The 26,458-nt window shown below is 42.7% G+C and overlaps 1 protein-coding gene and 1 long non-coding RNA gene across 5 annotated transcripts in view; one reads left to right on the top strand and one right to left on the bottom strand.

The window, feature by feature from the left end:
* The window catches only part of TEX264 (testis expressed 264, ER-phagy receptor), a 161,704-nt gene extending 151,887 nt beyond the window's left edge, over positions 1–9,817 (top strand). For all 4 annotated transcript variants that reach the window (XM_081178055.1, XM_081178052.1, XM_081178054.1 and 1 more), the window contains one exon: positions 8,669–9,817. In XM_081178055.1, the coding sequence (XP_081034181.1) occupies positions 8,669–8,991 (323 nt within the window). In that variant the 3' untranslated portion in view covers positions 8,992–9,817. The remainder of the gene's footprint in view (positions 1–8,668) is intronic.
* An 8-nt stretch (positions 9,818–9,825) lies between these two features.
* On the bottom strand, positions 9,826–20,205 carry LOC308577936. Its single transcript, XR_014003780.1, has 2 exons — positions 18,783–20,205; positions 9,826–18,747 (listed from the first exon to the last, which is right to left on the bottom strand). It is a non-coding gene; the product is annotated as an uncharacterized lncRNA (long non-coding RNA).
* Positions 20,206–26,458: the final 6,253 nt, after the last annotated feature.

Below are 26,458 nucleotides of genomic sequence, written 5' to 3'. Positions count from 1 at the left end.
GCTATTTTTGACAAAGCCACTTGCAGCAGAGAACTTTGAATCTGGACTCTTCTGATAGATGAGAAACCTGTGCGCCTCCTGCAAGACTGGAATTGGCCTAATCCTTTTCTGTACTTTAGTTAAAGAAGAGGAAGAAGAGTACTTATGGTTTGCAATATTTGCACTTCAGTGAGGATTGTCCTCAGTAGTTGTTAGAGAAAGAAGGGACATCGGCGAGAGGGCAGGGACCATGCCAACATAAATACCACTATGTCCTACACGTGAGTAACACACAAATGGGACTCAAATATAGAGGGCATTGGTCCTTTTCTCAGCTATGAGAACATAGCAGAAAGTGATGTCATAATTAAAAATGGTTAATAGCTTACTGTTATCTGCTGTGTTGCCCTGGCAACTAACAACATGATTTTTTGGTTTGCTGTTAATCTGACAAATTTATCTCTTCTTTACACTTTAGTTGCATTGTTCTCAAATCTAGGAATATAGTCATTCAGAGCAATGGATTACATGGGTCTTTGAGACAAGGATTTGAAACTGGGGCAAAGGTGCTGAGATTTTATGTGGGAATATGAGATATAGTTAACAGACACAACAATCTATAGGTGGACGTATGTATGAGAAATGGAATAGCTTCTGAAATCTTATGCCTCATACTGTATATCTGAAATATGAATGCAGTAACTGCACGGCAACAGCTTTTAAGCAGTTTCTGACTATTCTTAATCAGATTAATAAAATAATTCTTATTTTTATTGTTTACCTATCTGTAGAAATAGCTCAGTTGCTCCACCGGATTTGCCTTGGTCTTTTTTCTCACACCACCTGATTGCTTCAAATTGAATTCTCAGTAAAAAATGGATCTTGCTGATTCTTGGCTAATCCAGACAACCAGCTCATTAAATGCATTTTAGCCTTTGCTACTGAGGTGGAAATGCCATGGAGCTTCTCCATGCTTTGCCTTGAGACTAGCCAGTTTTGGCTCCCACCTATTTCTGTGCTGAATACTGGTTGGTTCTGGGGTCATCGCAATGTGGCATGGGAGTCACTACTAATCAGTGAAGTCAGAGGTTCTAATCTTACTGCAGCCACACTCCAGACAGCTCTCCAAATCATAGCAACTTTCCTTGGGAAATAATCTTATTCCGTTTTTGAACTACAAGATGCTTCTGTTCAAGTGCCGAGAGAGTGAAGATTCCATTTTCTGCAATCTAGGTTTCTCCTTAAGAGATAACATCTGCATCCCATGTAACATCTGCTTATGGCCTCAGAGCACTTACACCACATTTTTGTCCCAAGGTGGGTGAGGTTAGTTTAAACTTGTGAATGTGGTTAAAGTTGGATAGGGCAGAAAAACAGCTCTTTCTACTCAAACAGTAGTCCCCAGAATTGTTGCTATTACATTTGAACGGTCTGATGCATGCACACCTTTTCTTTCCTGTTAACAGAGGCAGCCTTAAAGGATGGGTGCTCTTGGTTACCAATAGTCATTCTTTATCATAAAGAAATATAACACTTCAGCTCCCTTTCTTTGATCCCAATGTCTCCTCCACTAGCTGCAATGAGTGTAGTCTTTGTAAAAGCACCAGTTTCCAACATCTGAGTACGCATGATGCAGGATACACTGTGATACCACTCCATGGCCCTGGGAAATTCCAAAATGCACAGGCACCTGTTGTGGTATACATAGCCTGAGTGTTACAGAATGTGAGCCCTTTTGTAGCTAGTCTGTCTACTTAGTCCACCAAATGAGTCTCACAAGGTCTCAGACCATTTTTGACAGTGTGCTGCTTGCTGTCAGATATTTTTCGCACTTGGATGTGCTTGTAAGACACCATGGCCCCAGGAAGGAAGCGCTGTGGCTGTGCTCTCAGCTCTCTCTCAAGGGAATGGTGAAGATGTACTACTGCCTGCCTGTGCTAAAGTTTGTGCTTTTCTAATCACTGATTCCCTCTCCAGGCTTTGCTGTGGTTTTCATGCAAGCACTCGTCTCCTTGGGCAGCAATTACCTGTGAGAATCTCATTGGAGAGAGCGCAGCTAGCTTCATGTGACAGTTGTGCAAAGAAACGCGGGAGTTGTTTTTAAAGTAAATGCAAACTTTATTCTCCTGCCAGGGAGGCTAATGGTCCTGTATAAGGAAAGGCAGGGGGGGAGGTGGGTGCCAAGCACCTTCGCAAGCCTTATTTTATTCTGGATCTACAGTTTCTGAAGCTGAGCACTTTTGTGAGCGATATACACTCTGGATGTTGTGGACTGCAACTCCCATCATATCTGATCATTGGCCTTGCTGTCTGGAGCTAATGGGAACTGTAGCCCACAATATTTGAGAAGCATCATAATGACTACCCCTAGTCTGCTACCTCAGCCCTCATACTTTTCAGGGGGTAGCTTTTGCCTCCCTAGGATATCTGTAGGAATGACATGACACCTTTTGTTGAAGCCTTTTGGGCTTGCATTTAGAAAATGCTAGAAAGCAGCCTAAATATCAGCAAACCTGTATCTAAGGCATGGAGCCAGGCAATAATTTGAAGACATGCTACTGGCACTTGGTTGTTCTGTTATTTCACCTGGTACTTCAGTTTTCCCTGAGATGTTCTGCCTGTCTGAGGCGTAGTCCTGCTATTTCATTTTCATATACTAACGCAGTTCAGCCATGGCTCCAAATTTAGACATAGACCTGTATGATTCCTCAGCCCTTTTTGGCTACTTCATTCTTATCTGATGTGCTGTTCCAGCCTCCTCTCTCTTTTTCGGCCAGTCATTTTTCTGTATGCAAGGCAGGTAGGGATGAAAGCAGTAGCCACACTTTTTCTTTAAAAAATACCTTATGCTAGGGAGAATTACAGAGCATACCCCTGTGTTATTCCCAAGAAGCAGGTATATGATTGAAATATCATTGTTCATGTTTCTTACTTAATAATACTTCACAAGACTGGGATAAAAGATGAGGAGATGCTTTTACCATTGTGTGCATAAAAGCCATTTGTCCCTGAATTGGCCAGGAAGACAAGGATTATGTTCCAATGGCAGTAACTGTAAACAGACTCTTATTCAAGAGATTTGTTCCTGGGGGCCAGAGTCAATTGCTTAGGTCTCAGGACACTTACATGTGGGGTTAAGTTTCTTCGTGCACTTTGTAGAAATAGTGATGTTTCCAAGTCCATTGTTTTATTGATTCTTTTATTGACAAGTGCTTGCTAAGGGAGAACAGATTGTGCTTTATAGCTATTGATGAGCCTTCTCAAGGGAAGAGTCAGAACAACTATAAAAGGCTTCTTTCCTAGATCCCAGCAGATTTTTCTTGTTATTAATGCCAACATCCATGTGGGTGTAATGGGGGAAAGAATCATTGCCAGTGAGGAAGAAGGGGCCCGGGAAGCACTTCTGGGAAGGACCTCCTTGCAAGCCAGCGAGCACTTCTGGGAAGGACCTCCTTGCAAGCCAGCGGGAAGGCCAGGGTCCCCTGGGTGAAGCCACATGGCCTCAGCCCAGCTACCGCCGCCGGCGCATGTCCCTCCCCGGCCCTGCGGTGCCTTCACACAAGACACCTCAGGTAGGTAGTTAAGAGTTTAGGCGGCTTCAGCAGCAGGCGCCTGGCACCCCCCAGAATTCGGTGCCCGGGTGCCCCGCACCCTTTGCACCCCGGGTAAAGACGGCCCTGACTAAAGAGACTGTTGCTGATACCAGCTTCTAAGTGGCTTTTACCTCAAGCCAAATTCCACTCCAGTGAAATATTCCCACAACCCAGTCCAGCGACAGGGGACAGTCTGTGTCTACACCCCAAAGCTCCTTTGGTTGTATTTCTGGCTGCTTGGTCCATTTAGCCAACTTTAAATACCTGCTTGTGTAACCTTCCTCTGGTAAGACCTTTACACAGGGCAGCCTCTCAGAACAATGTAGCCACTGACTCCCTACTCCTGATCTTCAGGCCTCAACATTTCCCTCAACATATTTCTGGTCTCTCCCCACTCCCTCCCTCATCTGCTCCAACCCCCAACTGTCCAAATCACAACCGTCTCTCTATCTCTGGCTGACAAAATGATTTTGTATCTCTCCTCTCACCTGTTACCAAGATCTCCTGCTACACAGACTTGCAACATCGTAACAGTACAAGGGATCTAACTTTCAAAGAATGTTTTCATTCATAAACAATCATATCTCTATCTCTATCTCTATCTCTCTCTATATCTCTATCTCTATCATCTCTATCTCTATCATCTCTATCTCTATCTCTATCTATCTCTCTATCTCTATCTCTATCTCTATCTCTATCTCTATCTCTATCTCTATCTCTCTATATCTCTATCTCTATCTAGTAACATTTCTCCACAGCCACCAACTTGGATAACTTTGAAAAAGGGTTAGACAAATTCATGAATGAATACTGGGCCACAATGGCTATGTTCTATCTCCATTGTTGGAGGCAATGGGCAAGATTCAACTAATGAGTCCCATCAGTGGAAGCCCTGCGCAAGGACTTCCACTTGTGCAATGAGTTTTGCCCCTCCCTATAGCATCCCTAAAAAGTGGCTCTGGAGGATTAAGAAAACCCCTGGAACAGCGTGTGATGGGGTGGGGAGAGGAGATTGTTCCATCTGGCAAGACAAAAGACATGCCCTGACAGAAGGCTCATAAGAGTGTGGCATGAAATTCCTCCCACAATTTCTCTTGAATCCAGATCAACTTATGGTGCTTGTAGCCCTTATCTTTCAGCTCCACTACATGCCATGCTGAGAAGTTCCCCAAACTGCAATTAGAACCAATGTTACTCGTAAAATAAGAATTGGAGTAATACTAGCTTAGCTTTGTTGCCTCAGAAAAAAAAGTATGTACTTATCTTTGCTATTTGTGAATATGTGCTTGCTTCCTGCAGCCTGTGTAGTAGTCACTATTCTAACTGAAGAGCACATGAGTTGTGTATGGAATAATGTGATCATGCATAACATAGAGAATGCCAGAGATTTGGGTAATTGAAAGTTTCTCATTTTCTAAAAACAAAACAATAATACTGGGAAAATTAGACCCAAATTTTTAGAAATAAATAATTGAACCTTAGAAGAATATAGTTGATAAGAAAAAAAGCTTATCTGGTTTTACAACAAGCACTGGGTATCAACAACAAGCACTGGGTAACAACAAGAGGTTGGTGACCACATCTTCATAATTCTATGAAATACAGAAAGCTGCCTTAAAGTGAGTTAACCCTGCATTTCATATAGGAATTTTCCTCAGTCCCGCTACCAAAAACCTTTAACTGGAGATGCCATGGATTGAACATGGGATCTTCCACAAGGAAGCATGTGCTATGGACTCTCTATCAGATGCAACTGTGCTAAAAGAGGGCTTTAGAAGACATTATATATGCATGCATCCTTCTCTGTTTTTAAAAAATGTGCTTGGACTTCCTTGTATACTTTGCCGTTGTCTGGATCCACAGCTTCTAGCAGGAGGAGCTAAACTATTTACAGCAGGGTTGTTGCAGTGTAGCGGCATCACAGAACAGGACTTAGCTTAAAGAGCAACACCATCACCAAGGGGGCTTACACTTCACAAACTGCAGTGAAAGGAGAGGGAAACTTTCCATCAAACATCTAATGTCCCCTTTGGAGTTATATTTAAGTTTGTTGACCACACACACAAAAAAGCCTTAGGCACACTGTGTTCCCAAAATGCAAACTTTGTTGTTCCTCATGCGTCAATCGTGACTGGGGATAGAAGTGCTGGAGGGGGCAGGTTTTAGTGCTGCCTTTGTGGAAGTGCGGGGAGCTGGACCTAATGCTAAAAAAGCATCTGAAGAATAAAGGTGCTCTTTTAAAAGCACTCAGGTTTCCAGGCCAGTTACTTACTCTCTTAACAATAAAGCGGTTTTTATTTGCGAACCAGGCAACACTAAGGGAGAATCAAACAAGAATAGCTAACAAGCACCAACATCCTGCAGAAATCTATACGGTATTCTACACCAGTATGTTAAGGACTGGATAAAGGTCTGGTAGTTGAAAGTGGAAAGAGGAGGGGGAGAAGGAAAGGTTCTGGAGGACCCAGAATGTGTCTTGGAGCCATTTATATAAGGGATGGCTATTTTTGTGTGTGCGGGGAGCTGAGGGCCACATTTATCCTTCCCAACCCTTCGGGACCACATACCAGTAGCATATATGGACAAAAGTAGGTGTGGCCACATCACACTCTCTCATGCACAATATCATATGCACACTGTCATATGCATGCACACATACAGAGGACACACACAGGCACATAGACTCCCTTCTTATCTGATCCATACAAACCATTTGAGGGGAGGTGCTTATCACCGTTCTCCACCCATCACATGATTGATTTGTTGAGATGAGGGCCAGATGATTTGTATTTCTGTCCACTGCTCTACTGTGTCTACTTTAATTTGACTTTTTTTTCTGCCACTGCCAAAATTTGAGAAACATTTCCTTTGGATGTAGGTGATTCCCCCCCCCCCAACTGGTGTTTAGCCACCCCGATGTATATTATGTGTGTAACTGCCTCCTGTTAAATTTAAGGAGCTCACAAAGATCATTTTCCTACAGCACATGTTCAAAACATTGTTATTAGGAAGAGACTTTGGTTCAAGCGAACCACTCTGCTCCCTTTTTTCTTGATTCTCCCTAAATCTGTCAATATCCACATAGCAATTTAAAGGCTATACCTTTTGCTATAGATGAGTTCTGTAGTGTGAGTGAGCAGGCAGTAAGATATGTATGCGCGGGATATTTTCATGTCCCTGCTGGGTAAGCTGGTAACTGTAAGTTTATGAAATGCAAGAAGACACAGCTTGCCTTGTGCAAACATGAATGCATTATTGGCTGCCACTGGAAGCTCTCGCCCCAATCCAAGAATGTTTGAAGCATGCAAAGTGGGAACTACCCATCCACCCACTCACTCTAATCCACTACATGTGTGCCTTGTCTTGCTCCTTGCTGGAGTGCTGCTGTTGTTATGAGGGGAATTCCAAAATACATTTTTTAAACAGCTGAGCATATAATCATGTTTTTATGACTTTTAATAGCAAGCTTGCCCTTGGCTACCTGTCTATCAAGTTTCAGCTGTTGTGTGATTCCATTCCTCCTCTCTTTTCTCTTCGTGTTTCAGTTTCAATATTTAGTTACATACTAAATGCTGCTGTAGGAAGCCCTAGAAGGAGTCTCTGGCAAAATTGGAAATGCTAACAAAGTTCTTTCATACAATCTTTGTATTCTACTTCTAAGCCTGTTAAAGGGAAAGCCATGACATTTCAGTAAGGGGACAGGATTGCAAGAGAGGAGACACATTTTGTCCAGTAGAGGGCAATATGAATGCACTTTCCTCATGTCAACATTCTCTAAAGCTCTTTGGTTTAGCCAAAGAGAGTATGTGAAAGTATGTTTACCAATGTTTCCTAGTAAAGGTATCTTCTAATACGTTCCAGATATGTTCCAGATATTCCCACACACATTGTTTTTGCATTTCAAGCAGAGAATACATTTAGAGCTCAATTTTATGTTGGGCCATGGTGTTGTACAAATGTTCTCAGGTCATTCTGCTGAGAAGGGAAATAACAGTGTGATCCAAATCATGGGCACCATGCCTACACTATTTTGCAATTGCTTTCCAATTTTGTAGCTATAGTTTCTGTACTAACTTGTGACAAGTTACCACTAAACTTGGCTGGGGTTTGCTGCCTTTTTATTGAATGGAGATCAGAAAGCTCTTACTCCTCTTTCTTTTCTTAAAAATTCATCCATACTTTCCTGTGAGACAAACCTAAGTCAATCATCCTGAGTTACTAGTAAATTTATTTAATTAGATTCAATCAGTTTTCTTTCCTAAGAGGACCTAAGCTGTCAAAAGGTTATTTCCCTGGAATAATCCAGTCTGATATGGGGGAAGGGACACCCCTAGCTCATGAAATCTCTGCCCAACTAGGAGGAACAGTTTGTCACTCTCTCAGGTCATCCAGGTAAGTAACTGTAGATACAGAGTCCTTAAGATAGAAGGGTTAATACTGGTTTACTATCAACACAAGATTGGAACAACAATGAATTAGAATGCTATTTAATGTTTCTTTTTCTAATGCATTAAATTATGATTTGCCTTCCTGAACAATTCTTGCTTTAATAGCTACTGGTTTGCCAATTTTGCGGTGCTGATCTGGGTGGTCTTCAAGAATCTTGACAGCCAAGCATCTAAGCCTAGAAGCCAATCTCTGTTTGCTTTACCTTCTTGAATGCTTTGGTGGGAATGAACACCACAAGATCGCTATTTTGGACCGTAGATTTATCTTCTAAACTATGTCTCTGGCCAAACCCAAGGGTCTTAAATTAGTAAGATAACATATGATACAGTCCATTATACTGTCAATCCATTATACAGTCCATTATACAGTCAAAGCATATGATACAGTCCATTATACAGTCAGTGGATCCATTTAGCTTGGTATAGGCTTTTGCTGCTTATCACACTCTTAAACCCCTCCCCATGTCCTTGTGATATACTTTTTGGTGGGATGAAATTGCATGGTTTTTTTAAAACTCCTATTGCTTGAAGAATCCAAAGTATGTTCAAATAACTGCAAGGGTGGAGATGTGTAGTGGGTGCTTCTTCATGGTTCTGAGTTTATAATCATTCCCCAGTATTAACTCTTTGTTCTTCTTTTACATAAAGGGTCCGATACCTTAAGTGAGAACAGCTCTGTCAGCTTGGAGACTACAACCAACAGCAGAGATACTTCAGTGGCTACCTCCATCTTGTCCCCCTTCACGTCTGGCCACAGCCGAGATGAGGTGGACAATCGCAGTGAGCACAGTTACAGCGAGTCAGGGGCTAGTGGCTCCTCCTTTGAGGAACTGGACTTGGAAGGCAATGGTGATGGTGATGGAATGGCAGGTCTGTCAGCTGACCTTGGTTCTGTTGAAGACCAGGACACCGCCAAGGCCAAATGGACCAAGGAGCCTATTGCCCTGGAGAAAGAAAGGGGCGAAGAATAAAGCCATTTCTTTTCTTGTGTTTCTTGGGGATTGGAAAGAGAAACTGATCATCTCTCTTGCTTCTTTTCTGTCCAGCCAAAAGATTTTGGTCACTAATCTATGTTGAGACCTGTCTTACTCTTTGTCTGCAGACAAGTATTTGGGGTGTTATAAAGGAAGAGCAGTTATATCCAGGGGAATTGTAGCTGGCTTCCACTCTCCTGTAGCCAGACTTAAAGATGTGTGCTGTAACAGGAAACTGGGAGTGGGATGGTGTGAAGTAGTGCTGGGGAGCTTCAGTGTTGAACAGCACAGTGTATTTCAGTATGTGGGTGTATAAGAGTCAGTGCATAACTATGCAGAGATCACTCTTCATGAGCCAGTGGATGCATTTGCGTGTAGACTGCCCTCTTGCATCTCTTTACTGCTTTCTGTGCTCCTTCCCACTTACCCCCTAATCAGACTGTTTCTGTGCAACTCACGCACATTCATTGGCACCACATCTATTGACACCAAAGAGCAGTAGTTACATTTGAAATTGAAAACTGTAGTGCAAACCTTTAACCCTTAAATGGATGCCTGAGTTTTCTTGATCAGTAATGCACTTGACAGCTTCCCTTTCAAAGGTTAAAGTTTCTGAGCAGGGTTATCATGATCCCAAACACTCACATGTTGCTTCTGCTCCCTTTCCTATTCTTCTTCGCTTGCCTGTGCAACCCACTTTCACTGTCTTCTCTCTCTTAGATTGCATGATCATGCACATACAACTGTAGCACCCGTTAACATTTTATGCTATGCTTCCAGGAAGTGAACTTGAGAAGTTCCTTGTCTAGTTTCAGATTTTTTTTTTTAAAAAAAAAGTCCACATGAAAGAATAGCCATCACACTTGACATAAATGGTGTCCTCTTCCTGCGTTCTCGGCAAAGAGGTTGTGGAGAATGGGTACTATTGCAATAAAACAAGGCAACAATACAACAGAAATGACACAACCATGTTTTCTCCAGTGCTGATTCTCAGAGGCTGTGATGCAGTGGAAGGAATGGAATGGAATATTCTTGTGTTCAGTGCAGTGAAGTGACAGATTTGCTGTAATATCCCAGATATAGTGGTAACCATAGTGGATTTGACATAATGTTGTGTGCCAGTGTTGGAAGTTTATATTTTAATTCTTCTCACAATTTCTGTATATTCTTCTGGAACAAATAATTTCTGCACAGAGAAACAAGTTACAGACAAGTCCACCCTTAATGCAAGATAAGAATTTCTATAGCTTTCATTGCAGTACACCCCTTAGAAGGATGAAATGAAGATGGTCTTCATTTTACATTGGTAATAATATCTGGATGCTGGGCTGGGTCAAACCTGCCTCCATCAAAGGCTGAGGGCTCCGTACCAGATTTTTCACTGCTGTCACTCTAATGAAGGTCTTGTACTGAGAAATCAACTGATGAGAATCATGTCACACAGTCTGAATTCAGAGCTCTATTGTGGGTTAAGGAAGGCATCAAGGCCACAGGAGGAAAGAAATACATATGTGTGTGTATTTGGGGTATGTGTGTGAAATATTGGAAAGTTCTAATGCTCCCCACCATATTCTTCGTACTCTTGCTTACATCCTCTCTTGGAGGTCTTGGATCAATGGCTCACTCTGTTTCTTAATGGAATTGGATCCATATAGTGGGCAGAGATGTTCGACGTTCAGCCACCTTCAAGACCTTCTTTGTTTCTGAGCATTGACTCAGCCTGGTGGGAAATCAATGGGATGCAGTGTTAGAATCTTCTCCCTTGGGCTGTGTGGTCCATAAGGCTGCTAGCTCCCTCCTCCAAGCAATCACCATTGATTCCTTCCTTTCTTCTTTGTGCTCTTGTTGCCGTGGTCTATAACCTTTATATTTCTCTTCTGGCTTACTCTTCCTTGGTATTTAATTCTATGTTCATGTTCCCCCAATCCTGATTTACCATGATATCCAAATCAGTAATTCCACTTTAGCTACAATGTCCCTGAAATTAGTAGGGACGATGCAAGCAGACACATGTTCAATATATGGGGAGCTGGATATGTTCCATCCCCATTGTGCCTGGATTCTGTATAAGATTCTCACACATGCTATCGGGTAGCTTTCCCATCCACCTAGATATTAACTTCATTCACTGGCACTGCACAGTTGATGTTAGTATGGTACATGGAATTACTTGAATGAGCATCATTCCAGCTATCCCAATTTAGCACCCAGTAGATTTTCTAGTGCCCATTGCTGAGCATGGCTTCCAAACATGCAGCATAGAGCATCTGTTCATATATTTCTACATGTGAGTATATCTATATGCAAATGAGTGTATATGTCCACAAGTACCCTTGGGTATGTGTGATGGTTTGTGCACTTGTGAGCGCCTGGGTCTGCTCACTTTTTGCATAGACCTGTGTGCACATGTGCACATACTCGGAGACAGAACAGACACGACACCATAAATGAAATTGCAATGTATTGAATGGTGTCGTGTTTAATTTGGACCTCATACTGTGGTCTTCCCATTTTCCATATGCATAAATGCTCCTTTTTCTGAGTAATAGGGATGTAATTAGAACATAGGAAGTTGCAGGACTAGCAGGAGACATATAGACAGGACTGTATTATGGCTTTCCTCATATTTCATTTGACAGATACAAAAATACTATTCTCTCTGTTATGTAGAATAGGGGAAGCAGGTAAAATTTCTTCATCTAATAATAACTGCTGCTTGTTAGTGAATTCTGAAGTAATGGAGGCAAAGACACCAGCATCAATGACTTGCTTATTTTCCCCCCATGATAGCTTGTTTGTATAAAGCTTGTTTACCTCCCATTGTGAATACACATATGGGAGGACATTACAAATCCTCTTGTGTGTGCCATGTGCATACACATATACATGATTGTAAGTTACATCATTTCTTGTTCTTGTTTGTGTGTGTTTGTGTCATGGCATATAAATTCTGTGTTCCCACATGCATACAGCCCCTTGTTATATTATGTAGCCAAGCACAGGTGAATGTGCTTCTTATATGTTAATCATCTTTTTGCTTATATGTTTGAAGTCAACAAGGCACATGTATCATCATGTATCATGTATGGCTGTATCATCTCACAATTCATGTGCACTTGGGAAACATGAGATAAATTTCCCTATTGTGGAAAACTTGCATTTTAGTGAGAAAATAAAGCTTAGAAATCTTAGTTTAGCTTTCTCCCTGACATGCAAGCTTTCCACATACAGGGAGGTTTTTTTTAAAAAAAGGTTTTCCATCAACAATCTCTCATATATTCCATTCATGTGAAGAAATCTGCTCCATTCCAGCCCAGATAGCTCAGAGGCTAATGTATGAAGTTTTAATTTGACTGCATTAGCTTGTTGACAGAGTACAAATTTTCTATAACCATCTTTGAATAGGAGCACAGGTGAGTTTAAGGTTGGAGTTTATTTGTTTGTTTGTTACTTTTCATTCTTCCTCCTCCTAAGAGTTGAGTTGGTAATAGGTAAAGAGCATGAACAGATTCACTGAGTATTTGGAGCTGTTTGAGTTTAATGTGTTAAGCCACTGTTGAATTCATTTCTTTGGTTCTGCTGAGATGAGGAAGCAACCTTCACTAGGCATGTGTAGACAATGGCAGTTATCCACAAGCCATTTATTTTGGAGTTTACCATAATGGTAATTACAGTTGAAGGGTAAAAAATGACAACTTCCCATCAACTGTGCTTTAAATATTCCAGTACAGATTCAAGCTAGTGAGAGGAGCACATTGATTAACTTGCCATGATCTGAACCATGAACAGGAGAAACCATCCGTACATACACTTTCACCTATACTCTCCTTTTGTCAGAATTCTCAATGAAACAGTGCTTTGTGTAAGAGTTGCCTGAGTAGTTATACATAGTTTCTCCAGAAGCGAGCACATGACCCAGTGTCTCCTTCCTCTGAAGTCCACCTCTCCCCTTAACGGATTCTACAAGCTCTTAGTTGTCATCTTTGTGAACGTCCAGCATTTTGCAGACAAATAATTTCAGATATGAGTCCAGAATCCTAACAAGCTCTGGTGTTGTATGCCACCATCCCTTGGGACAATCAATAGAGGGATTGTCACAGTATTTGAGAGACCTGCCCACTAATGTTTCCCAGGCTGCTTCAGGCAATCTTTCACATGCCCACTTCTTCCCAAAGAATTGAATTGCCGAAGGCATAACTGGAGCCTGCTCTTATTAGGCAGCTGTCTGGCAATCTGCTCTAAGATGCTCTGCTTGTTCTGTGGCTGGGCTGGCCTCTCTCTCTCTCTCTCTCTTGGCACTTGCTGCGATTGTGAAGGGACTGGGTGATGAATAAAATTACCATCCATCTGTGATGAGAACACATCAGAGCATACCAAGGACTACCAATGTTTCTTCTCTTCCATTCTAACCCTAGCTGACACAGTTTGCTATAATGGCAGTTTCAAATGCCTCATAGCCAACACCTGGGATAGAATGTGATGCTACACAATTAACACACATGGGCAGTTTTGTCTTGTTGCCTGTTGGGACATTTTACAGTTGAAGACATGCAGCTTTCCTAACAATTTCATTTTGAAGGCATAAATATCCATCGGTGTCTGCATCTCACTTTCATTAGCACCATATTCTGTGTCATCACTAAGATTCTCACTGAGTTATGAAAGAACTCTGATGCCTGATCAGAAGTCCATTTAAGTTCACAAGAGTCTGTCATTAATCACAATGAAGTTGTGATACTAAGAAATAACAGCCTGGGAGCCCAGAAATCTAAAAAATGAATGCACAGTGCAACAGGATTTTTAGAGAACACAAAATGCACCCTGTGGGTTCATTTTTCTTGGTTAGTGTACGTGAATCCAAAAAAACTATAGGAGTGCAGGTTTTGATTCCCTCTAATGGTTCTTCTGGACATCTTAATGTTTGAGGTTTTATTTTATTTTATTGCTTTACTTACATTTAAGCTTCCCTTCTTCCACTTAACTATCAATGTGTCACAACATTTTTCCAGTTGCAAAACCACCCTTAGCAGGAAAAGAAATGTAGAAGGCTCCCTTCACATCCCAACTGCACCCCACAGTAGTAGACTTGCATCTGAATGATGTCTAGATTCATGACAATCAACCTCTTTCTCCAGCCACCTACAGGAAGGGTAGGTCTCAACTGCCATCTCCCACCCCTGCCCTATTCTTTTCTTCATGGTTATATTCAAGTGCTAATTCATAGGTACATACAAATCATAGCATAGAGGTGTTTGGAATTCTAAGCCCAAACTTTAAAAGTTTGTAGGTTACATATGGTTGATTCTGCTTTTCAGACAACATACGTCATTGACATTCTGAAAACAACATTTATTGGAAGGGAAACATTAGGAAATTTGGCTTTGCTTGAGGAACATAAAGAAGAACACGTTTCCATGGACTAAATTGTATATGTTAACTCTTAGCTGCCCTAAATCTGATTACACCTTTCACATTTCTGTGTTTGTTCATTCTGTGCATGCAGCTCACTTACATTCCCAACTCGAATACTGATACTTGCAGGTACAGATGATGAGTTCAGCAAGCCTACTTCACTTTGACTGGAACAGTTTTGGAGATGGTACATTTTGCTTGCATTCAAAGCTGGTTGGTCATAAGCTGCAAACTGTCCATAGCAAAGTTAATTTGGGTTTTATATGCAGAAGTAGAGTTTATGACTTTGAATCCAATCATTTTCATACACAAAAGGCAGTGTGTGTGTGCATACAGGAGTAGGTACTATGTTTGGAGCTGAAAGCCCCAAATTGTCATTGAGTGAGCAGCCTGCACTGAAAAGCAAAAAGAAATGACAACTCAGTTCCGGTTTGTCATTAAGATGCTGGCAAAGCTGTTGGAGAAGTTTGCTTTTTAGTTTGGTCCTGAAGTGAAAAGCACTTGTTCTGTTATGCATTTAATCACTATTTTGCTATCATGTATAAGGCTTAAAGTAATCTATGTGCCAGACTGGTTTAAACATAGTTGTTGGGAATGGGGTGGGGTGGGTAATCCTTGTTGAAATTAAAAATGGCAAACAAAAAGCAATCCCCTGTCCTCCACACTCTGTGAACACTGCAAAACAAAATCTGAACTCTGAGTGAAGTGAAACATCCCTCACTGCTAAACACCTGAGACTACATTTCAGGTACTGAAATATGTATAGTACTTACAAAAGCAACACTTTGGAAATGTATAATGATCTTTTATATCATGGATTTGCCGTGTTATAACTTTCTGGTTTTTCAAGATTTATAAAATTGAATGCTTTTCTTCTGCTGCACATAATGAAGCTGCCTTATGCTGAGTCAGGCCCTTGAGCCCAATATTGTCTGTTACTCTTGACGGGTAGTGGCTCTCTCAAGAGCTCGCCTTATGAACTGAGGTCATTCAGCCAGAGGCTCCAATAACCATAGATGAGGCCTTTTGCTCTCTACCTCTCAGCTAGATCTTCTCCTGTCCTTAATGAATATCTGTAATGCAAGGATGGGGAACTTGGTACCTTCCAGTTGTTGCAGGATTCCAACTCCCATCAGCCTCAGTCAGCATGGCTAGTAGTCAAAAATGCTCAAAGCTGTAGCCCAACAACATCTGGGGAGAGACACACATGTTCCCTGCTCTAATGGATTCTTCATTCCACATATCTCTTAATTGAGCCTATAGGTAGATGAATTGCGGAGAAGGCTTCAACCCTATGTTCATGTACTTTGAAGAAGGTCCCACTGAATAGAGTTGAACTTAAAACATTCCTGAGATACGCATGGCTGACATAATCTCTTTGGATTTGGTTTAGCATAATTACAGAATTGTCTTTGTTGAGTTGGATGAGATGGGACTGATGACTCCAAGTTTAAGGGCCCGTGGCAAAGGGACAACCCTCCCCTGTGGGCGTAATGGCAATAGCAGTGCCATTTAAAATGTCCCCATATCCTCTGACCTCATGTTGCTTTTCAGCACTGTGAAAAACTAAGGTTTCAGTCACTCATAATCAGGTGGGTCCCAGTCCACAGCAGATGTCAGCACTGATGGGCCCTCAGCTCAAGGGTGCTATCAGTTGATGCTGGACCTGATATTAAGTGATAATTTCCTCCCAGTGTGATTGCAAGGGTTGAGAAGGATGATACAATTTGAAACAATGCTCCAGGATGCTCCAGGAAGCCTTGCTAGCTCCTCAAGAATAAAAGAAGCCAGGAAGATGACATTGAGAGAGAGATTTATTTTTAAGTCTCATTTGAAAGGACGTACGGCATATTACACTTGCCAGCAAAAAAATCCACTGTAAATCCTATGGATAATTGAGAGGTGTATATATAGCACCATTGCACAACAATAATGGGATATATTGGGCACTTCCACACTGGCAGTGTATTGTGGACTTGGTGCTGTTCATGCATACAAGTTTTTCATAGCATTTTCATGACAGCCCTATCAAATGCCATCTCATTCTCTCTCCCCTCCCCTACTTTAATCCAGAGTTACCATTTCCACAGGGTTTTTTTTATTTATCCAATTTTCTGCAGAAAATAATATGGGATGGGATTTTTAAGAGGAAGGTGTCATATGGAATACCCAGATGTATAAGCAGCACTGAGTCCACAATAAACAGCCATTTACTCATTATCCCATTGGAAAGTGCATAACTTGAATTGGAGGCTTAGAATTGATTGTGGATGAAAGCTCCCATGTGACTAAAGTATCTTAACATTATGTAATATGCATATGCAGCACTTTACTGCACTATTTCCTTATAGGGCTTATCAGGGGTTCTAAGGCTCTGTACAATGTAATCCCTCTAGAAACTAAAAGCAGGTAAAATAATCTCAAAACCAGGAGATATATTTTACTTTAGTGTGCTATTCAGTTTCCCTGATGCAGAATTGCTAGAAGAATAGGCTTGAAATACTGTTATGGGCAGCAAGATGTCATGTAACACAGCTGCAAAAACAGGATTCACTTCTACAGTTGTAGAACTATAAGCTACTCACACAATTTGACACCATGATCTATAAATAGAATACTAAATTGCTGGTGTCAGGATCTATAGAGGAATTAAGGGGAAATGACAGGTATTGACACAGTGGAAATGTGACTTACATAGGCCAACTAATGGAGCTGCAGTGAATTGGGAAGGTGGGGAGGGGTTCAGAGCCATTTCTCACTTTGTTTTGTACTGACTAAGACAGGAGTGCCTGGCGTAGTCTGGTCCATGGAGTCACGAAGAGTCAGACACGACTAAATGACTAAACAACAACAACAAACTAAGTGTGCATATCTGGCTACAAGATATACGTACTGCATACAGTAAACCTAGTTCCCTTGATGCTTTTAATATAACAGTATGTGGACTAGGAATCACAGGACTGGATACACTTTTTGGAACCTGATCCCCTGAGAACCTACACTGAGACATGTAGTGATTTGGAATCTGGGGCAAAAAGTGGAGTAGCCATATTTGTGGATGACGCCTATCAGAGAAACTGAAGCAACACATTTCCCAGACTCACTACATGGCTTTTGAGGTCCCTTCCAACTCTGTAATTCTGATGAAATCCCAAGCAAATGCAAAGAGGTTCAGAAGGCAGCAGCAGCATGCAAGGGAACTCTGGTGGGGTCTGCAAAGTGGACACAAACATGCAAACTTGCTCTAAGGGTTGCTGGTTCAAATCAGTTTCTGGTTACTCCCTACCCTTTCCTGGCAACCATAATTCTATGAAAAGGGGGCTTTTCATTAGGCAGAGACAAAAATTAATGCACACATTCTCCCGGGGCCACTGGTTCAAATACGTCAAGGGGAAAACATGGTACACACACCCTGATAGTGGCTGGAAAGGACCGAGACAATAGTGAAATGGGCAAGGAGTGCATGACTTGCACCCAGCAGAAGCTTCACTTAGGGTGTCTGTTCCCCTGAGCTGTCTTGTCATGGAATATGCCAGGATTTAAGAGCCTGCTCTCTCTGTGTATGTAGGTTGGCGACTTCTTGGGGAACAGCGGGCTTCATCTGGCCATTGCTGGTGAGGCCTCCTTCATCATCTACATGGAACAGTTTCTTGTTCTCATCAGTTGTATCTGTTGGGTGTCATCCATGGGGAACAGAGAGAGAAAGAGAGATGAACAATTCTAGTCCTCTGGAAAAGCAAGTTCCTGAAGCTGGATGCACCAGTGAAGAGGTGAGAAGGAAGAGTGAGCAGTGATGCCTGAGTGCTCCAGCCAGTGGACATATCTCAGCCTCCCTTCTCTGGGAGAGGGGCTGTCTGCAGTGACTGATCATACTCAACCCTTCCACCTATAGTGGGTTTCTGCTTGTTCTGCTCCATTCATCTGGGCTGTGCTCCTGCAAGGCAAAATTGCTCATGAGTAAACAACAGTAAGAATGGTTGGAGCAGAATGTGTGGCCTTTGCCAGTGGAACTTAGCTGTATGTGGGCACAATGCATCCGCTATGTGGAGGGTGTTAAATCCCACCACCACCACCAGTTGAGGCAGCAAATGGTCAAAGCCAAGAAGAATACAGGGCCTAGGAAGAAAGACCAATTGAAGCCCTGTGAGCCAGAGGTTTCCCCACCCGGTTATGCATACAGCAAGGAAGTTGAAATATACTTGGAGTCACAAAAAAACCTCTAGCTTTATATATATTATTTACACAATGGGTCCCATCTGATTGGCTGCTTCTGCTTCCCTCCTGGAGCCTTTTTGGGCTGCTCCTGTAGGCCAATCAGGTTGTTGCATTCTAGGATCCTACCTGCCTATTGTTCTAGGATCCTAGTTTAGTCCTACCTGGCTATTGTTCTAGGATCCAAGTTTAGTACATAACAGATGTTTCTTGATGTGCCAGGGGTCATGCCTAGCCACACCACCACTCAACCAGCCTGCTCAGATTTTACAGAAGGGTCACCTGAATTCTCCCTGATTCCTGCTGCCATGCAAAATGGCCTGCTGTGAAGGGCAGTTTCACCCCTGCTATCTCCCAGCAATGTTCCATACTCTAATTTGAACCACCTCAAAAGGGTATTAGTGGCTTTAAATTCTTTACTTCCTCCTCAAAGTGTTCACCATTTTCTTAATGGGGAGAAGCAACTTTCCTTTTGGGGCTTCTGAATTGCTAAATAGAGCACAAATGAGGCATAAGGGGTGGGGGAAGTTACACAAAAGTTTTAGCCAGCCAAAGATGTTAAGAGAAGATGTTAAGAGCACGAGAGGTGAGACAGGCAGGGACATGAAAGGGCAGCTTTTGAAACCAGACAAGAAGGTATGGGGAGAGCTGGCAAGACTACAAAGTGTGGCAGAATTAATGGGGACAGGAAACTAGCAAAAAAAAGTATTGCCAACTGAAAAATATGCAGTTAGGGATGTATTCAGCAGAGGGTAGATTTAGAAAGGTTTGATCATTGGCTCTTTTCATCTGTTAAATAGATGGATTTGTTAGGGGCATTTAGGACATTGTGGTTTCTGCTCTTAAGTATGTATGATGGTTGGACAAGATGAGCTTTCGGATGCTTTCCAGATGTATAGTTTTAATGCAGCCCACAGCACCACACTTCAGTTAGCCAGGGGTGCCACATAAACACTGGCAGCCTGGCACTATTAAGGTGGGATATAAATTATAGAAAGAAACAGGAATACACTCTGGGATTTTAAGGAGAAAATCCACTCTTGATTACTGAGTCAAAATGTATGTGGACAGCTAAGATCAGTGAAAGGGTTTGGGCTCTCAAAGGTTGGGCAGTGGCAAAGGAGGATGGGTTATGGAGAAGGGATGAAGACACAAATAAGAAGGCTCCTGATTAAGGTCAGTACCACACAGCACAGAAATAAGAACAACTGGTCAATCATCTTGTTTGCTTCAACCAGCCTAATGGCAGGAAAGCTGCTCCCATGCTGACTTCAAGACCATTTTCAAAAGTGCCCATCAAATGTGGCTAGTGAGCCCACACAAGGGCAATTCCTCCCCCCCAGGCTTCTCTATGTAGTGCAGGACTGATCTGGACCTTGTTCAAGTCATGACCGCCCCAGATTGCTATGGTCAAGGGCCAAGAGCCATCTGTGGCTGAGAAATGTCAAAAATGAGAGACATACTGGGCAGATGCTTCTTTGCTGTAGGCAGCTCAGTGGTAGAACACATCCTTTGCACCAAACAGGTGCATCTCCAGGGAGGGCTGGCTGGGAATGATTTGTGTCTGGAGAGCTGTTGCTACCAATCAGTGTAATAATAATAATAATAATAATAATAATAATAATAATAATAATAATAATAATAATAATAATTTATTATTTATACCCCGCCCATCTGGCTGGGCCTCCCCAGCCACTCTGGGCGGCTTCCATAAAAACCAAAAATACAGTAAAATATCACACGTTAAAAACTTCCCTGAACAGGGCTGCCTTAAGATGTCTTCTGAATGTCAGATAGTTGTTTATCGCTTTGACATCTGCTGGAAGGACATTCCACAGGGCGGGTGCCACTACCGAGAAGGCCCTCTGCCTGGTTCCCTGTAGCTTTGCTTCTCGCAATGAGGGAACCGCCAGAAGGCCCTCAGCGCTGGACCTCAGCGTCCGGGCAGAATGATGGGGGTGGAGACGCTCCTTCAGGTATACTGGACCAAGGCCGTTTAGGGCTTTAAAGGTCAGCACCAACACTTTGAATTGTGCTCGGAAACGTACTGGGAGCCAATGTAGGTCTTTCAAGACCGGTGTTATATGGTCTCGGCGGCCGCCCCCAGTCACCAGTCTAGCTGCCGCATTCTGGATTAGTTGTAGTTTCCGAGTCACCTTCAAAGGTAGTCCCACGTAGAGTGCATTGCAGTAGTCCAAGCGGGAGATAACCAGAGCATGCACCACTCTGGCAAGACAGTCCGCAGGCAGATAGGGTCTCAGCCTACGTACCAGATGGAGCTGGTAAACAGCTGCCCTGGACACAGATTTGACCTGTGCCTCCATGGACAGCTGTGAGTCCAAGATGACTCCCAGGCTGCGCACCTGGTCCTTCAGGGGCACAGTTACCCCATTCAAGACCAGGGAATCCTCCACACCTGCCTGCCTCCTGTCCCCCAAAAACAGTACTTCTGTCTTGTCAGGATTCAACCTCAATCTGTTAGCCGCCATCCATCCTCCAACCGCCTCCAGACACTCACGAAGGACCTTCACCGCCTTCACTGGTTCTGATTTAAAAGAGAGGTAGAGCTGGGTATCATCCGCATACTGATGAACACCCAGCCCAAACCTCCTGATGATCTCTCCCAGTGGTTGCATGTAAATGTTGAAAAGCATGGGGGAGAGGACAGAACCCTGAGGCACCCCACAAGTGAGAGCCCAGGGGTCTGAACACTCATCCCCCACACCACTTTCTGAATACGGCCCAGGAGGAAGGAGCGGAACCACTGTATGACAGTGCCCCCAGCTCCCAGCCCCTCAAGACAGTCCAGAAGGATGCTATGGTCGATGGTATCAAACGCCGCTGAGAGATCCATCAGAACTAGGAAACAGCTCTCACCTTTGTCCCTAGCCCGCCGGAGATCATCAACCAGTGCGACCAAGGCAGTTTCAGTCCCATGATGAGGCCTGAATCCCGACTGGAAGGGATCCAAATGGTCTGCTTCTTCCAGGCGTGCCTGGAGTTGTTCGGCAACCGCTCGCTCAATCACCTTGCCCAGGAATGGAAGATTTGAGACTGGGCGATAGTTGGCCATTGTGGCCGCATCTAAAGATGGTTTTTTAAGAAGCGGTTTAATAACCGCCTCTTTCAGTGGGTCTGGGAAGGCTCCCTCACGGAGGGAAGCATTCACCACTCCACGAAGCCCATTGCCCAGTCCTTCCCGGCTAGCTTTTATAAGCCAGGATGGGCAAGGATCCAGGAGACAGGTGGTTGGTTTCACTCGTCCAAGCAGCCTGTCCACATCCTCAGAGGTAACAGATTGGAATTGATCCCACTCAACTTGACTAGACAGAACTCTAGCACTCTCCCGCCCCGGTCCTGCTCCCACGGTGGAGTCTACTTCTTCCCGAATCTGAGCGAACTTTGCAAAATCATTGCAGGAGACCTCACTGACCTGGATGCACCAATAGCATGGTTTGGTATATGGGCAGCTTCCTGTGTTCTAACAGCTTTGTCCAATTAATTTCCTGTTGTAAAGTGGAAAGTCTGAAAGGAAATTACTAGACTTAAAAACAACCCAGCAGAAATCTAGTTCAGTTGTACAGCTAACCAAGTCCCATCTTCTTATGGTTTTTTAAAAAGACTCATCAATTCTCCTTTTTAAAAGAAATCTTTAGGAAAGAGAGCTATATATAATGCCAGGGAATATAATGCCAGGGAAAACAGGGGATGTTCTCACATGCCAATAAGCCGAGCCTCTTTGGGGATAGAGATCATGCTTCAAGATAACACCAAAATTGTTGGAAGCAAATGCAAAGTTTGAGCCCTAACATCTCAAGGTGACAGTTGCCAGGGTCTTTGTTTCCTCTCATTAGGAAATCAGTGGTGTCTTTGGGGTTGCGCGTGTGACTCTTCTCCAGGGAAAGGCAAACATTCTAGCCACATTCATTTGGGAACGTGATGGGCATCCTGTTTTGAAAAGGTCAGAAATAATCCTCAAAAATAACAATTGACATGTGATAATTCAGGACTATTTTGTGCTCTTCCTGATAAAATATTAAAATCCTCCAGCCTGGGTGGAAAATATTTCTCTCCCCATGTGTTTGTCTTTGTTCCTCGTTATTACAAAACAACAACAAAAAGGCCTGAAATATTTATGCCAGGCTGCCTCTGTACTGAGGGCAGCTACCTGACTGAGATTCCTAAAGGCACCTTGTCCTCTCACCTTGTCAGCTGGTGGAGAGCCTTGGGAAGCAGCTGCTGGTGTTGCCAAAGAACACCAAAACCAGAAGCTGGAAAAAGAAAAAGTGCTTGAAAAGGCCCATCTCTCATGCTCATTCTTGATTTACTAAAGTCACCCTAAGGTTAGGATTGGGAGGGGGGACAATTTTGTTTCAGGTTAGAGTAAAAGGTAAATCTACCTATTTTTTTCTACTTTCCAAAACAATTTGCAAACACCACCTTCCTGTGTAATTTGCATTTCTTCAAAATTTTCAGTGCAGGTCTCCAGCCAAATAATGTGCACAGAAATGCACATATTAGTGAAAATAATGTGTGTGGGGGATGCATGCTATTAGGGAAAATATAAATATTAAGGAAACTGCTTCACAACAATACCTATACTAGGAAAAATTGCATAGAAATGTGCCATATTAGGAAAAATTGGTGCTAAAATGCAAATGGGTTTCCACTAGAGATTTTTTAAATAAATTGCAAACTGATAAGGAAATGTGCAGAACTAAAGACTGGAAGGGGTGATTTTTCCTTGTCATTTTCATGCGAAATGCCTTTCTTCCAGTTTTGCCAGCATGCAGTGAGATCTAGTGTGTAAGTATGTAACTTTCATTTTCAGTAATAGAGTATATATCAAATAGCAACATGTGAACACAAGGCCTGATAAAAGTGTGACAGCATGCATGTAGCCAGTTGTCATCATAGCTCTGGATGGCAAATAATCATCAAACTTTTTTTTTATTTTGTCTAGTACAGCATTTAGTAGTAAGCAATGTATGGTGTAAGTGGAATGCATTGTATCATATTTTATTAAAGTGGAGCTTAGGAGCCTAAGAATCACAGAGCACAGGAATCCACTGTGCTCAGTAATACACCCCCCCCCTCATAATGGATATTTGGTTCACTTGCTTTAGGCCTCCAAATTCTTATCACACAGAGTGCCTTATTGACACCAGAGAAACAGTGCATAAAAGTGTCTTTGAGAAACACGGCCTGCACATGACAGAAGGGATGCCATGTGGCTTCAGCAGGGGGAAGAGAGCTGAATAAAATTCAACAGCTGTGTGACAGGCAAAGGTCTTTCACCAACAGCTGTTTAACCTCTTTCCCACTCCTGTCTCTTGCTCACTTTGGAAAGCAAAGTAAGAAAACACACTAACTGGTCTCGGAATCCCATGAAGGGTCATCTTCAGGAAAACATAACCAAATAAAAAAAGCTCTAAGCTGATGTTTGATCTCACTTGGCAGTTTTGTGATCTGTAGGAAAGGGAGTGGGGGGAAAACTCCAGCAGCTCCACTCAGTTTACATTAACTTTTCATCTGCCCAACATCCATATCCCTCATCTGAGCACAAGATGAAAGCTGGCAGAGCCTGAATTGGTAGGTTCTGAATTCTCTACCAACATCAGATATGCAGCCATTTCTAACAGGCTCCACATGGATTTCTCTTTAAACTTGCCATTCTCTCAGATCTGTTCCCCACCCACCTATTTGATTGTGACCACAGCTGTCTCTTCTTCTCCCCTTGTTACATGCACAACCAATTTGGCATCTATGTGGTAGCATCCCAGTTCAGCCCCATCGTCACCACTGCCACCCCATCGCTTGTTACCTCTTTGCTTTGGCCTCTGCCTTATTTTCCCTTTCATCCAATCTGAATAACTTTCTCTCAACCTTGCATTTTTCAGGCACCATTCCTCCTGTGCAGTTTCCAACCATCTTCACAGTTTCCAACTTCCTCATCGTTTCCCTCAGACTTCCCTGCCTAATATTCCCTTCACTTGCAATCTGAGTTCTGAGACCAAAGGCTTAGATCTTCTGTCAATTCCAATCCAGCAATGCCTGTTGCAACTTTTCTGCAATCAGTCACTTCCTCTCTTATTTCTTTTAACTTAGAGCTGGTTCAAACATTAATTTCTGATGCTTGCCCCCAAAAGGAAGGCATCTTATCATGTGACTAGAGTGAGGCATGAGCCAAGAACTAATGGATTACAGCTGTAGCAATTTCCATGATCACTGAAGTGCCAGCATTTTATTTATTTGGTCAGTTGGATTTAGAGCCCATTCAGTCTTAAGGCCCCAGGACAGGTTAATAAAGATGTTGTTAGTTATTCTACTTATCCTTTCTAGGTTGAATAAAAATGTTTTACATTGCTTCCAAAAGATACAATCTTACTGCTTTGGTGAGCTGCTGCTCTACACCTGTCCTTGTGATCCTGGCTTGGCTCATCATTAAGAAACATTCCCAGCTGATCTTAGAAGTCATTGTGTTGGGACAAAGAGATTGACTCAGGCCATGCACTATCAAATAGTCAACATCAAACATTAAATTGATCCCTAGTGATTAAACAGCACAAACACCTGCAAGTCTACTCCAGCGTAAGTGTCATTGAGTTCAATGGGGCTTAATTCTAGGATCACAACCTTAATATATTCCTCCCTACATTCTTTTATCACTTGTGCCTTTATCCATAAGAACATGAGAACAGTCTGCTGGATCAGGCCAATGGTTCATCGAGTCCAGCATGCTGTTCTCACAGTGACCAAACAAATGCCTGTGGGAGCAGAACATGAGCACAACAGCACTTTCCCTTTCCATGGTTTCTTGCTGCTTCCATCTGTGGAGGTAGAGCATAAGCATCATGGCTAGTAGACATTGAGCCCTCTCACCCATGAATTTTCCTAATCCTTTTTTAAAGCCATCCAAATTGGTGGCTATCACCATCTCCTGGGGGAGCAGACCAGTTTTAAGGTTTATTGTTACATTAGCATGTTGCATGCCCTCTTTTCACCAATGATTGCCAAATGCTGCAAAAAAAATGTGATCAGATTTAACTGTACACAAGCCCAGAAGGTCAAGATGATTAGCTCCATAGTTGCATTAGGAGGAAGTGTGACATAGACAGTTATCATGCTTGCAACCCAGGTCAGAAAAGGGGGTAGTGAAGCCCAGTTCAGATTTGACAGTGGAACGGTCTCCCTCAGGAGATTGTGGACTCTCCTTCCTTGGAGGTTTTTAAGCAGAGGTTGGATGGACATCTGTCATGGATGCTTTAGTTGCAGGGGTTTGGATTAGATGACCCTCAGTGTTACTTCCAACTCTACAATTCTACAAATCTTTTATTCTATGATTCCTCTATTTTAGCTCTTTTGACTCATTGTTCTTTATTCGCTTTACTCAGGAAAGTCTTGTGCTACAAACTCAATCCAGTTCCTAGCATGTGAGTCCTTGGTATTGTCGTTCTGTGAGAGAACTAGCATTACTACATGAAAGTAACATTCCTTTAGGAATCCTTACAAGCTGTGTTGAGATCCTCTCACTGGTGCTATATGTAGAATTCATACTGGCATGAATATGATCCATATCCACTGGGCCACATCTTGATTGGCAATAGGGCAGGCTTCAGTCCTTAAGTAGGCATGCAGATGCAGTTGCATACATGCACGGCTTTGCAGATCTGTGTGTAATGAATCCTCTGGGGAGCTTAATGTAGGGAGCGCTTTCATACTAGACTGAGTGGGTGAGTACAGGAGTAGGAATCCCTAAAAGGAATGTTGACAGGCAGGCTGCATTGTGCTCAAGCAACAGCAGACACACTGGGTTTCCTTTTAATTTAATTTCACAGTG

The sequence above is a fragment of the Podarcis bocagei genome (assembly GCF_964188305.1).
Source record: "Podarcis bocagei genome assembly, chromosome: 2".
Classification (NCBI taxonomy): domain Eukaryota; kingdom Metazoa; phylum Chordata; class Lepidosauria; order Squamata; family Lacertidae; genus Podarcis; species Podarcis bocagei.
Note: the sequence above shows the minus strand (reverse complement) of the source record. Positions and strands in the feature narration are given on the sequence as shown.